Source organism: Lygodium microphyllum, chromosome 5 (assembly GCF_053477565.2).
Source record: "Lygodium microphyllum isolate KBCC chromosome 5, Lygodium_microphyllum_v1.1.10, whole genome shotgun sequence".
NCBI lineage: Eukaryota > Viridiplantae > Streptophyta > Polypodiopsida > Schizaeales > Lygodiaceae > Lygodium > Lygodium microphyllum.
The window spans coordinates 160,083,655-160,098,419 of NC_141139.1; the positions used below are offsets into that span (position 1 = coordinate 160,083,655).

The following is a 14,765-nucleotide window of genomic DNA, read 5'->3' on the forward strand; positions in this document are numbered from 1 at the left end:
TTTCGCTACAGGAACATGGGGTAATAGCATTTGAGAGCCGAAAATTGGATGATAAAGAGAGAGAGTTGCATGTCTATGATCAGGAGATGTTGGCAGTCATTCATGCTATCAAAAAGTGGCATCACTACTTGTATGGTAGCAGATTTAAGGTAAAAAGTGATCACCGTGTGCTCAAATATTTCTTGACTCAGCCCAACCTCACTCCCAAACAACGTAGATGGGTGGCGACAGTACAAAACTATGACTTTGAGATTACCCAGACCCGTGGAAAGGACAATGTAGTGGCTGATGCACTCTCTCGCATGTGGGCATGCAAGGTCTCATCCATCACTGAACTCCACCATGATTGGATTGAAGAGCTCCAAGAGGCATACTTACTTGATGATGAATTCAGCCCTCTTTTCCAGAAATTACAGCAAGGTGTCTTGGATGAGAATTCCCAATATCAGCTCCATAATGGCCTCATTTGGTTCCATGGCCGTATTGTGATTCCCCATGCCTCTCCCTTCACCCAAAGGATCCTTGAAGAGATGCATTCTTCCCCGATTGCTGGCCACTTAGGGGTCTTCAAAACATATGATCGAGTTTCAAAAAGCTTTCACTGGAAAGGCCTATGGCGGGATGTAAAAGACTTTGTGTCTAGATGTGTGCCTTGCCAACAAAATAAAGATAGCTCTCTTAAACCGGGTGGTTTGTTGCAGCCTCTACCTATTCCCGAAGGAAAATGGACCCACATTACCATGGATTTCATCACTGGTTTACCTACAACCAAGAAGGGTTGGGATAGCATTTACGTGGTAGTTGACCGACTCACTAAAGCAGCCCATTTCATCCCTACAAAATCCCAGTTTACAGCATCCCAAGTTGCCACTCAGTTTATGGAGCATGTTTTTAAGTTGCATGGCTTGCCCCAAGTCATAGTACATGACCGGGACACCAAATTTATGAGTCAGTTTTGGCAGACCATTTTCAGCTCCATGGGGACCAAATTGGCTCCGTCTACAGCCTATCATCCCCAAACGGATGGGCAGACCGAAAGAGTCAATAAGTGGCTTGAAACTTATTTCCGACATTTTTGTCATGATGTGCAGAATTCTCTGGGATGTATGGCTGCACTTGGCTGAATTTTCTTACAACAACTCCACTCATTCAAGCATTGGAGTCTCTCCCTTCGAAGCATTGTATGGTTATCGGGTGCCCCTTCCTACCGTGATCTTCAATGAAAAGCTCAACCCCTTGGGAAAAGAAGAGTTGGACCGCATGCAAGCTCTACTTCAACAATGCAAGGTAAACCTCAAAAGGGCTCAAGAGCACATGAAGCTCCATGCTAATGCAAAAAGAAGGCCCCTTGACTTTCAAGAGGGTGAAATGGTACTCCTCAAGGTCCCCAAATCCCGTTATGCCACACTAAAGGACGGCTCTTGCAACAAGTTGGCACACCGTTACTATGGGCCCTACAAGATCATTAAGAGGGTCGGGGATTTGGCTTACCGCCTCCAACTCCCTTCCACCACTAAGATCCATGGCGTCTTCCACGTGAGCCAATTGAAACCTTTCATTGGCACTCCCAAAGATCATGTAGAGGAGCTCCCACCCATAGATAAGGAGGGCTTTATTCAGTACATTCCGGAAGCGGTCATTGGGCAACGTGAAAAGCAACTCCGCACCCGTTCCATACATGAATACTTGATCAAATGGCAAGGCCTACCAATAGAGGAAGCCTCTTGGCGCCCAGCATCTATATTGGATGAATTTCCACACCTCAAGGAGGCTGTGTTGGCTGGTACCTCACCATGACCCTTGTTTTGGGCTGCAGTCTGCATCTGGACAGCCACCTGTTTTGTACCAGATTTGGTCCTAGTCTACTCTCAGCCCCATCCTCCATACATGATCAGAAAGTATACCTCGAGGGCTCCGTTCCGACACCTTACTTGCCCCAATCGGAGTTCCCTAGTGGAAGTTATGGCTGTTTTTCTCCAGCCATACCATCTGGGACTGCACACTAGAAATTCCTGGATAGCCCTTTATTTTGTACCAGTTTTGGCTCTGACCTGATTGCAGCCCCACCCCAACCACATGGGCTGAAAGTACATCTCATGGGCTCCGTAACGACACCTCAATTGTCCCATTCGGAGTTGCCCACACAAAGTTATTGCTGATTTTCTACAGCACACTCTTACAGTCCATGACTACATCCCTTGTTTTTTAGGACAAAAACTTTATGAGACGGGATGGTTTGTAATGAACGGGGATCACGGGAATATGGCATGGGAACATACCAGTCACACTGACGGTATATAAGGTGTAAGAGGGTATTTTGAGGCATCACAGAAATTATCAAGAAACTCTCTTTTCACCTTCTCAAGCTTTCATGGCTTCCTCTTCTTCTTCGTCTTTCCCTCTTTCTCTCTCTTCTTCTTGCCTTTCTCTCTCCTCTCCCTCTTCTTCTGCAGTCCTTCTCTCTCTCTTTCCCCTTAGTTAGGACAGTTAGGTCTCCTTCATTACAAAGACTTAAAGCTCCAAATTCCGAATGCGACTCTTTAGATATAAATACATGTACTACTAAAACCTCTTTTATGCTTTTCTTATTTGCTCCAAGTTTGAAATCTTTGATCCTACCCTTCGAAGCAGAGATGAAGGAGCCCTCATATCTCTATCTTTTCCTTTGTTTTGCTTATTGTATGGTAATCTATCTACCTTTGCTAATAATGGTAGGAATCCATCTTCCATCTATTTGGAATGAATCAAACACAGATATGGATGTGATTTCATAGCTTGGGCAACTTGTTGAAAGTCAAATTTATGTATCCATGGCAAAGAGAGGGGAGAGAGAGAGAAACAAGCAACCACCAAGGAAGGAAAGAGATGAGAACAACAAAACAAAGGGAGAGAACAAAGATGAATACGAAGTGTTTGGTCATTTGAATTTAGTTTCAATTTTCATAAAATGGCGTCATTAAGTTTCAAGAGCTCCTTCATGTATGCTTTTTAAATATGACACAAAAGTTTACTTGGACAAGGATGAGAGAAACTTGAAACTTTAGGATCTTTGTATAGCCATAGAGATTTTCAACAAAGCATGTCGTGCTTTAATTGATTTGCACAAGTTGTATGGATTTGGGGATTTCACACTAGACACTTGAATTGAAAGCCTCATGAAGCTTCACTTGGCTCCCTCTAGGACCATATGAGATATCTTGGGTGTTGTGTGGGGGCTGACATTACTTTAAGGCAATAGTCAACACCTCTTCTCTTGAGCATTAGGCATAAGCTCTTCTATTAGAGCTCAACAAGGCTTTCTCTAGCTAGGAGAGTAGCAGTTGCCAACCAAGTTCTTCTCATGACCATGTGCAAGAATTATGTAGGTCATGTTAGACTCAACTTTAGGCCCTTTAAGAATTGCCACGTCATCTTTTGCTTTGAAAAATGAGACCACGATAAAATTGTCGCAAAGGGACTCCAAACTTATTGAACTTAAGCTATTTATAATCTACTTCTCAATATCTTTTCATAATAAATAATACGGTAAGACTTAGATATGGGGAGTGAGAAATGTAGAAAAAGTGACTCAAAAAGTTCTATAACAATACATTTTTAAGCTAAGATTTAAAATATCCAATATAACTTCAACATGTGAGCTAGAATTTTGTCAAACTTTCAAACTCAGATTGCTTTAATGCGAGGTATTAAACAATATGATATGATAGGGTTTCAATGTAAGTTTAATAGGACTCACACCATTCTTAATAGAGAGTTAATAACATTGAACTTCTTATGATGCCCAAAATTAAGTCCAAAAGAATCCTAACATGCATTGGTTAGGTGCAATGCCATTCTTCTTGGGGTCATTATGATAAGTAGAGACAAGACCCTCTCTTTCATAGGGAGAATGGCTACTTTTAAGGAAAAGACTTGATCTAGGCAAGGTTCATGGGATGCTCTAGAAAGGGGATCAAAGTAGTGGCACATTGAGAGAGGAGATGATGTGTAGACCTAGATCTGATCAATTACTTGATTAATGGATGGAGCCATTGAGCTTAACAAAAGAAGGCCTCTCCAAAGATCACAATAGGATCCAAGAGAGTGGATTTCCATTTAAAGTATCCTTCTTTGGCTATACTACTAGGATTGGGAGGAGGATCAAATGAGCAAGATCGTAGTAGCGTTAGCAACCACTCCTCGCTCGCAACTTGGGGAGATCCTTCAAGATGGTCTCTCATGGCATGATAGAGACTATGGTTGCAACTTGGGGGGCATTAGCTCAAGTCACACATGGAGGCCTAACATGAGCATGAGGATGTTTAGGGGTGACACGGCTTTCTTATCATTGGCTAGCATTTGAGTAAAATCCCCACTCCATACTATTTGTATGTGTAGTGGACTTATAGAAGATGTTCTCAATACAAAGACTCTTTTCAGGATTTACTTAGAGATCGCTCATACTCTCCAAAGTGAGATGTGAGAGGTTGCAGGGTGGTCTTGAGAGGATGAGGATGAAGAGAGAGAATTTCTTGTGGTCATGGTATTCTAAATATTCTTTCACCTAGTCCCCCCATATGCTCGAGCCGTAAAGCCGACTAGATTGCTTGTTCCCACAACTATTTTATTTCTTATGTACTCGATGACTCCTATTAAGCATCCTTTGTCCTTAGTATTATCTCAAGAATTTTCTTGAAGTGTCATTAGTATAATTTTTTTAATTGGAAAAGAACATTTGGTACTTTTTTTGTGGTGTTTTTCATACCACATTGATACCATTCAAGATCGCCCATGTGCCAACTACCTTTTTAACATTTTACACGTACTCCTTTGTATTTCTCATGTGTTTCTTGATTGTTTTTGCATATATAGTCATCGTGGGGATCATTGTGATAAATTTAAGATATTTTGAAGTTTGGAGGATGGATGAATTAACGGAATCATCTTAATCCCAATAAGCACCATATAGCTTTACAAAGAATTTCATTTTCAAGTCATGCTATATCTCAAGAGGGGAGAAAGTAGTAGGTAATGTTACACCTATAGTTGCTCTGAGAGGACACCATCAAAGTATGGCTCAATTGAATTTTTTCTTACAAAATCTTGAAGTATATATCCCAAATTATTCTCAAGTCATCGACTCTCTCTCATAAATATTGGGGGTCGAGTGCATATCTCAAATTGTCGACTCTTTCTCACAAATATTCCATACAAAGTATAGGTTAACTCATTAAGGAGTTGTTTGGGTGATGGGTTTGATATGAGAAAGAGAATCGAGCAAGTGTCAAGTAGATTGTGAACTTTGAAGCCTCCAAAATGGAATGAGCATTTATTTTTCAACCTATGTTACGATGCAAACCAAAAGTAGGTCCTATATAGAGAGAGAGAGATGTTTCATGAGGAGTCTCTATTTGCAAGTTTTCATAATAGCTAGAGTGCAAAAATGCTCATATAGGGAGTCGATTACACTAGCTAGAGTCTTGAGTCTAAAAGTTTAGGTCTGAAAGTTTAGGTCTTATTTCCTACAACCGTTTATTATTCTATCCAATGTCATTGTTTGTCCCATATAGGTGACCATAAAATACATGTCTAACAACTTTACAAAGTGGATGCATAAGTTGAAGCATTTTGGTTGTTGACAAAAGATAGTACTAAGGATAGTGTTTGAGAAGGAAAAAGAAATTGTAGTAGTAGTAGAACCTCTCATAGAAGACCTTAAAGAGACTTATGTCTTCACTTTTGGTTGTGCTTATGCTATCAAAAGCCCGTTATATAAGTTGTAGGAGGAAGCCTATCCACAATCCATCAAGAGATATTATACAAGTTGTGCTCAGCATACAAGTAGGAGAAAACCTATCCACAACCCATCAAGAGAGATTATAGAAGAAGCAGCAATTACATTTGTAGACTCCGCTTCTTACAATCTTTAAACATTGCTAGTGCCAAAGAGTAGCATGCATTACACCATCACCGTGCTATGCATAGTAAATTACAAGATTCTGTAGTAGCTTGATATTCAAACATAAAGAACAGTTAAATGTTGATATGATGCATTACCATCACAATGCTGATTGCTAAGCCACGCAAATTCTAAAGCCAACAGAAATTCAGCAAATACCACTTTTCGCTAGTATGGTTTAGCCAATACAATTGCAAATCTCTCTTTCTAATATACAAAGCGGATGATTGGCCACTTAGTCAATTGCATGACACCCCTTTGAAAATACATTTTTCAAGTATTAGAAAGTGGGTGATAAGCCATCTGATCAAACATAACACCCCAGTTTTCAGGTGCCAACAAGTAGAGTTCTTTTGGTGGGATGAATGGAGAAACAGTTTTGGTGAAGTTTCTCAAGTGAGTTTTTGTAGGTGAGGCATTTTCATCTACAATTGGTCAAATTTAGATGAGCTTTCCCAGCAACCTTCCCACATTAGTTGACATTTTCTAAGATGCTATCTATTTCTATAGAAGCATCGAGGTAAAAACCACAAATCATGTGTCTTGAGATCCTCCTATTGACGCTCAGAAAAAGGAACAAGAAAGGTAAAATTTTTAAGGAGCTCACATAAATCTACACCAACCATAAACTATAATTTTAATCTAGACAAGTGATATGACACATGAAATGGAATGCCAGTTGTCTGGAGAGATATATTAAGCTGCAGTTTAAGCTTGTGAGACACTACTTAATAAAGACTCTGACTAATATTACTCACACCCAGATAAATTTGAGCACAGTGAAACTCTCCTTGGACAGGCAATTCAATAAGCAGCTGCAATGTCTTATGATTCTTTAACCAAAAATAACCAAACATAGCTATGGATTCCGATCTTCATTTCTATCTTGCAAGTACTGCACAATCCCTACAAGTTAGCATCCTGAAAAAATACCTAGTTTTGTCAAGCCAGCCACATTGAAGTCCGTTCTACCATGTGTCCCTATTATAATACCAATCACCCACCATCAGCCACTTGCAGATAGCTTAACATTTCACTTGGAACAACAGTACGTCACAAATTCACTTGCCACACTGCATTCTCATAGATTCCCCATGATAGCAACCTCAACTGTCAAGACCCACAATACTGAGAGATTTCAGTCCTAACACAGTTTTTCTATCATTCCAATGTACAGACAAGAAGCTCATACAAAGTTCCAACTCTTAACCACTAACACAGCAAGCCTTGGAACAGTAATCTACAGCATGTACAGCATATGTGCAAGTTTTTGCATGCCTACAGCCAGCTGGCCTCCAGTTTCCCTCTACATATTGTGCATAGCTTGTCGCTTAACACAAGAGAAAATGTTACATGATAGCCATAAAAGAGTGTCCCCAGAAAACACAGTACTACCTCACTTCACAAACTGTTGCCATAATTTACTGTACAAAGATTGATCAACAAAGGAGTCTGCAATTGAACCCTGCTTGCCTCCAGGCCTCCACACAGACCTACAAATTGCGTTCGTGGGGCTCAAGCCATGGAAAACCCAGGAAGTCAAACACCTCTCTCTCTGATTTACATGGTACTGTATGGCCTCTACTTTTCACCTGCATAAGTTCTTGGTTAGTTTTTCGAAAAGGGCCCGGGAATTCTCACAAAACTTGTCAGAGGGGAAGACCAGAAGTTTTTCTCACTTCAAATTGACATCATCCCTAACAAATCATGACACACATTGATGTCTAACAATAAGAAATACTCTGTCAGACCTTCTTCCCCCCAGAATCACGCATCGTTGGAAAGAGGCCCGTATCGTCAAGTCTGTAACCTTTGCTTTCTGCCAGCAACCTCAACCTGAGCAGAAGAAAGCAATCCAGTCACCTTAACTTAGCTGTTCCTAGATAGCATGCTTCACTTCTTACTTTGACTGGATCAAACTTTGTCAAATGGAGAGGAGAACATCATTAGAAACATCTATAGTGGCAGACCTTCTGTTCAAAACATCATTTCCAGTCCAGGCAATTAGACCAAATGGGTACATCTCTGCAGAGTACACCTGTAAGATATAAAAATCATGGCAGATTAAGTGGTCAAATAACAATTTTAACTTGCATTGGAACCCCTAACCAATTTTCTGAGACTATTCACACCTTCGTCAGCTATACACAATGATTCACAGTCTTCTGTGAAAAAAAAGGGAGAACATATTGATGTCCCCTTGGCCATGGGTAGAAATCTGGGTCAAAATGTGGCATGACTCAAGGTTGGTACAAAGGTAGTAGCTTGCTAGAATGTGTGATTACGTGGTTTGTTTAACTCCAAGAGTTCCACCCACAGTAGCACATAATTACTAAAGCCTATTTGTGTTCAACATAAGCAAAATTACTAAGTACAATGAACTTTCACCATTGCACATGCGTGTGCAATATTAGCCTGTTCACGAGAATGCCATCATACGATCTAATCTGAATCAGGAAGGGATGTTTGAGACATGAACATTTTGGATGTATCTGGACAGTGTCCATGAATGCTAAAAAGGCCAAGATGGAATCCTTGCAATAAAAACTAAGCTAGAATACTTTTCCTTCCAAAAACTAATAATTGCATATTGAAACTATAAAGAAAAGATCACCTGACTAAATCAGAGCATTAACAACTTGGCATCCACCTGGTCGTTTTCCTTGGCTATACGAGTCTTAGTATTTATCAAATTAAAATTTGTTTGTAGAGCTGTCCTTACGGCTGCTCCTTCCTAGCAATCACCTAGATTAATGGCATGGCTAAAGTCACAAGTGAGATGAACTTTATGTACTCTAATATCTCCATCATCTTCCTCATCCTTGTTTTCATCATGATAGATCACATCAAGAGGTCAAAACAATCAGGTTTGCCTTCCTTCTCGGCAATGGCACTCTGGTATGAAGACACAAACATCTTCCATCTTAACTAATCATTCTTCAAGCATTCATAACATTCCCCTCATTTCATCAGTAGACAGGGATTTTCTACAGACTATAAACTTACGAGCACACCTGTGCATTTTTCTGTGGACATATCAGACTTGCATTTCTCGCTACCATCTCTTAAACTTCTCTCTGCATTCTTTGTTCTCTCTGGTGTCTATTTGTTCTCTCTAGTATCTCTTAGCACCTCCCCTCCCCTCCGGCCCTTTTTTCTTCTCTCTCTCTAGCATTTCTTTCTTCTCTCTCCCACATTTCTGTAAGCATTTTATTCCTCTCCCCAGCATTCTTGTAGGCTCTCTTGACTGGTCTCTCTCTCTTGATGCATTGCAACATTATTCTCTGAACTTGCAGAGTCTCTCTTTGGACTTCCATTTCTCTAGGACTAGATTTCTTGGGCATATTTGGCATTCTCTGTAAGGTAGTAAGCATTCTCTGTTGCCTGCTCTGCAGACTTAAGTGGAGCCCTTTTCTGGAGCATACATATAACATCCCAGAGATATTTCTATAGAAATTCCAGAGACTTCACATAGCAGTGCATATTTCTCTGTGAGGAAGGAACCCACCTGTAATGTGCACATGTACTCTACAATTTGACCATGGTACCCCCAAAAGGACTCTGCAACATACTTGACTGACAGGAATTCATGGAGTGTATGCCTCTTTGGGTTTTTAATAGATGCCAAGTCCCACGAAGTTTTCCTTTCCTCCAAACTACAAGGAAGACTCAACCAGCACCAGTTTGGGTCTCGTGGCTCTAGGACAAGGGATTTAGGCCAGGAGTCTCTCCACAAGGCACTAGGAGGAAGTTTGAAGATTTCGAGCCCTACGTCAGAGCAGAAGGGTAGAACAAGGAAGTCACACTCCTCATACTCTTTCCCTTCTACCTTGGAAGACGTGAACGAGTGGTATAGTCAATTTCCGAAGAATCCACAAGGCACTAGAAGGAAGTTTGAAGCTTTCGAGCCCTATGTCAGAGCAGAAGGGTAGACAAGGAAGCCACACTCCTCATACTCTTTCCCTTCTACCTTGGAAGATGTGAACAAGTGGTATAGCCAATTTCCCAAGAATCGCTTTTCCACTTGCACTTTCCTCAAAGCTTTGTTTCTTGAGGCCTACTACCCAGGCCATGCCAAGGTATGAGTGGCTCGCCTTCCTACCTATCCGGAAGACCACCAAGAACTCATATAAGCCAGATGAAATCATGAATGTTGCCTTATACGTATATTTGGGCCTAATGAGTATCTCATGGTATCCACTTTTCAAGTCAATGCAACTGAATATAAGAGAATCCTGCAGTTCGTCCATCACCTCATCAATTCTAAGAATCAAAAATTTACTTTTAATTTTGATTTTATTCAAAGCGTGAAAATCTATGCACGCTTGCCCTGAACCATCCGTCTTTTGCAAAGCAATATAGGGGAGCAATACGGTAAGAAGATTGGCCAAATCATTCCGTTATCTAACAACTCTTGCACTTGCCCATTTGTCTCTCACAGTCCAAGCATCTCAATGATATGCTTGTTCTAATTTATAGCTGGAAAAGGAAGGTTAGGAGATACCTTGAAATCTATACGGTGACGACGTTCTCTACCAGGATATTTGCACAATCCATAGTATGTATCAACACCCGAATCTGTTTCCTGGTTCAATATTATCATCTTTTGAAGATTTAAAACAAATAATGGAACTACAAAAACATAAAAAGAATGGGCCTACATCTTGAAAGAGCTAAAAAGATAAAGAATTTGCAAGTTTATTAAGTATGCATTGTCAATGCAATATACATAGCGACAGTTGTTAAAGCCTATAATCTAGCAACCATTGACACAAATTTCTTCAAGCATATTCATGCTCTAAAAACAGATTTTTACACCTCCTAAAATCTCAACTACTGGAGATCTTAAATCTCTCTAACATAAAATCACAAATAATATTGGCCGTTCATCCACCACAACCTAAAAGGAACTCGGCTAAAAAGGGACATAAAACTAATCACCATCTGTTGATAGTACACTAATCCAGTTTAACTTGGGATTCAGATTCCATCCAACCTCCCAACTCTGGACCTTGACTGCTGCCATAAAGCAGGAAAGATCCTTCTTAGTACAAACAAACATCCATCTAATGTATTTGTCAGCCCATTTGAAGTTTCTTCTGTTAGAGATTTGGTCATCCCTTGGACAGGCACAGGCAGTGTACAGACATCTTAGGGAAGATTCATGCATTTCTTGATCACATCGGACAGTATGCAGCAGTCGTGAGCAGTTTGTGCAGCCATTTAGGCAGGTTCGAAACTGCCAGGCAGGTTGGGCAGGTGCCACATCAGGCAGCCCTGCAGTCACAGCATGTTTTATTATTATTATTGTGGAATCGGCCATATTTGCTGCATTAGTCCAGTTTTTAACAGTATGACCTGCTATTTTTTATTTGTTCTTCCAGCATATTTTTGGCAGCCCAGCCTGGGTCACACATTCAGATTTACGGTGTGCAAGGTGAGAGATCTCTGGCAAATACATTCAATAACCCATTGTACATATCTCCTCCCTTTATTCAGCATTCATCCACTGCAGATTTCTGCATTCTCTCTCTCTCTCTCTCTCTCTCTCTCTCTCTCTCTCTCTCTCTCTCTCTCCGTAATGGATGTTATATTTATAAAGTACTAAACATCAAAAGAGTTACAAAAAGTCATGGCAAAGACGCAGAGGAAATTGCCATATGCTAGGGAAGTAAGTCCTCCCGAGGAAGTAAGTCAGAGTGCCGAATGAGATCTATATGCCAACGCAAGAGACCTTTAAGCCTAGCAATATGTCCCTGTACACTAGAGGCTAGTAGCCAACCATTGATGATCTTTAATCAGAAGATGATACACCTGGTTAGCTGAGGCCTCTTCCAAATTCAGGCGGCTTACAAGGTCCCAATCTTGCCAGGGATGATCCGAAGCAAGGGCAAGAAAGGGTTGTTTGCCCTGAAGCACCATCAAAAGCTGTCCCCATAAATCACGGTATCCACGAGGGATCCTGAAAAGCCTCCTGGCTGTACGAAAGGAGATCAACACATTACGACTAGCAAGGGTGGCATCTGCAGCAACTGAAGTCAAGCCCAAGCGTGCCATACGGTTAAATTTTGGTCTGAGCTCATGTTTGCCTTCCCAAGAAAGTAATCGCGAGGCTGCCAACAATTCCAATTGAAAAAAGTTAGCAGCTAAGCGATCCTCCGCTAGATGCCACTGAGCCTTCTGGAGAACCAATTTCCAAGAACATACCAGATGAGCGAGCAGGGATGATGAAGGACTAGAAAACGGAGAGTCTGCATTAAGAACATGCCACCAGGAGCTCCGAATTTGCGTATTACCATGCACAAGCTCGTGATCCTCAAGAAAATAACGAGCTATAAAGACCCACGGGTGATGATCCAAGCACATGGCACAGAAAAGAGACCAGCGGAGTGCCAAAATATGAGTTTCGACATCCAAAATAGCCCCACCACCCATGCGTTTGGGGGTACATGCATGCGACCAAGAAATCCATAAAATGCCTGCATGCAAGGAATCCTTCTTCCATATCATGAAACGAATGTACTGAGTAAGAGCATTCAATGTAGTAGTAGTCCAAGGCAGTAATGGCAAGAAATATGTGAGCATTGGCAACAAAATTGTCTGAGCTACTTTGAGGCGAACATGAAAGGGCCATGCCTGTGACTTCCAATACAGAAACTTAGCTGCCAGTTTCTGTGAACTCCACTGTAGTAGTTGCTTTGGCCGAACATCAACACCCAAAGGGTACCCAAGATGCCTAACAATTGAACCACGGAGAACAACCATTCCCTGCCAGTCCAATGACTGCAAATCTGACTCCATGCAACTGAGAATGGCTGATTTCAAAGCATTGATATGGAGACCAGAAGCATGGCCAAAGAGAGTCCAAACATCTAATGCTTTGTGAAGATTATCCTTGTCCGCACGCAAAATCATAAAGTTGTCATCAGCCAAGGGTTGACTAATGAAGTGCTGTCCAAAAGAAAGAGACAATCCAGCCAACTGATTAGAGGCTGCCATATGGGATAACATCGAAAGAACTGAATGAGTCGCGATGGCAAAAAAGAGAGGACTCAAAGGGCAACCCTGTCTCACAGAGCGTGCAAGGACAAAAGGCTTGGTAACACCACCATTCAGCATAACTCGCGAAGAAGCCGCAGCACTAATGGTGTAGATCAAATGAGACATCCGAGTGCCATAGCCCATAGTAGACATAAGTTCTATAATGAAAGACCAGTCTAAATAATATAAAGCCTTTTCCAAGTCCAATTGGATCAATACCACCTCCTGAAGAGAGTGCCTTGCATAGTCAATAGCCATTTGCACATTTAAGACATTATGCAGAATGTTTCGGCCCTTGATGAAACCATATTGAAGAGGATGCACAATGGCGGGAAGATGCTTGTGAAGCCGATTCACCATCACTTTGGAAAAGATTTTATACATAGAACCCATCAAAGAAATTGGACGCCAATGTTTCAACATAGACGGCGAAGGAACTTTTGGAAGCAGTTTGATAAGTCCTCCTTTCCATGAGGAAGGCATGAACCCCGTTTCCCAAACCTGCTGAAACATAGCCGTCAATGGTTTCACCAAGCGGGTAGCAAAGACCTCAAAGAATTCATTGGTGAGACCATCCCAACTGGGACTTTTATCCTTGGGCAAGTGTAACAAAACATCCATAACCTCCTCACGAATATCTGTCTCCAATGTAGTTTGTGTTAGCCTGCTCTAGTTCAGTGTCAGTCTGTCATCTCCTGGTTGTGAGCTCCTGTCAGAGTTTGACAGGAGACAGAGGAGCTCTGTCAGATTAGGTATAGCTGTTTTTTGTGGCAGTCAGCCTTTAGAGGCTGCTTGTTGGTGCAATCGGCCAGTTTGGCCAAGTCGGCTAGTTTTCTGGCCAAGTCGGCCAGTTTTTTGGCCAGTCGGCCAGATTTATGGCTGGGGGGCTGTATATAGCAGCCCCCCCCATCAGCCATACACATTGTTTTTCAGGTTCAGCGCAGTCTCTCTCCTCTCCCACTCTGGCATCGGTTCTGCCCTTGTTTCCAGCCTGATCTGGTGCCCTCACTGACGCTTCGGGCTGCGTGCAGGGACTGATCAGTCCATTTCAGAGTATTCAACATCCATTTCAGTCAGTGCAGATCTTCTTCCTTCATTCTCTGCTTTCTCTCTGTCTCTCCTCTGTGTTCGTGTTTTCTTCTTCCGTTGCGCACTCTCACAGTTTGCATGTCATGCTGGACCTGATTGCGGACCAAATCATAGAAAACTGAGCGGGCATGAGTAATTTGGTCAAAAGGTGGAGAAGTAGAACCAAGAAGATCTAGAAAATAATTCCTGCACATATTCACAATAATCTGAGGATCATTGACCATTTGATTGTCTACATCCTGGAGCCTAGTCATATTCTCTCGAGCAGGGGATGCATGGAGAGCTCGAAAGAACTTATGAGTCTGACAAGCACTATCTTGTAAATTCTCAATCAACTTTTGCAATTTGGCCTGCTGATAAGATTTCAACTGAAACTCTTTAATAAGATCAGCCAAACGCATAGCCAATGGCAGCATAAATGCATCATCTGGAGTCTCCACCAGTAGGGAACGAACCAAAGCCAATCATTCCTCCGCTGCTTGTCGACGCCGTCGACAAAGGGAGGCATGATGGATCCCATACTGCCGAACAACCCGCTGCACATTAGAGAGCAATCGTTCAAAAGAAGCATTGCCCTCATAGGAGAAATCCAATAAAAATATATCAACCAATTGTTGCATATAACCCTGAAAGATTGAATGCTTCAAATAAGACGAGTTGAAACGCAAAGGGAGTCTATCCAGAAATTGCTTAAAAG

General features: G+C 41.6%; 1 protein-coding gene across 5 annotated transcripts in view; it reads right to left on the bottom strand.

Annotated features, from left to right (window-relative positions):
• Positions 1–7,002: 7,002 nt before the first annotated feature.
• The window catches only part of POL{LAMBDA} (DNA polymerase lambda (POLL)), a 68,509-nt gene continuing 60,746 nt past the window's right edge, over positions 7,003–14,765 (bottom strand). For 2 of the 5 annotated variants that reach the window (XM_087678595.1, XM_087678596.1), the window contains exons 13-16: positions 10,443–10,523; positions 7,909–7,976; positions 7,690–7,774; positions 7,010–7,530 (exon numbers count right to left, since the gene is read on the bottom strand). In XM_087678595.1, the coding sequence (XP_087534721.1) occupies positions 7,432–7,530; positions 7,690–7,774; positions 7,909–7,976; positions 10,443–10,523 (333 nt within the window). In that variant the 3' untranslated portion in view covers positions 7,010–7,431. Of the gene's footprint in view, positions 7,531–7,689; positions 7,775–7,908; positions 7,977–10,442; positions 10,524–14,765 lie in introns of all 5 variants that reach the window. The other 3 variants (XM_087678599.1, XM_087678597.1, XM_087678598.1) reach the window with 3 other exon arrangements.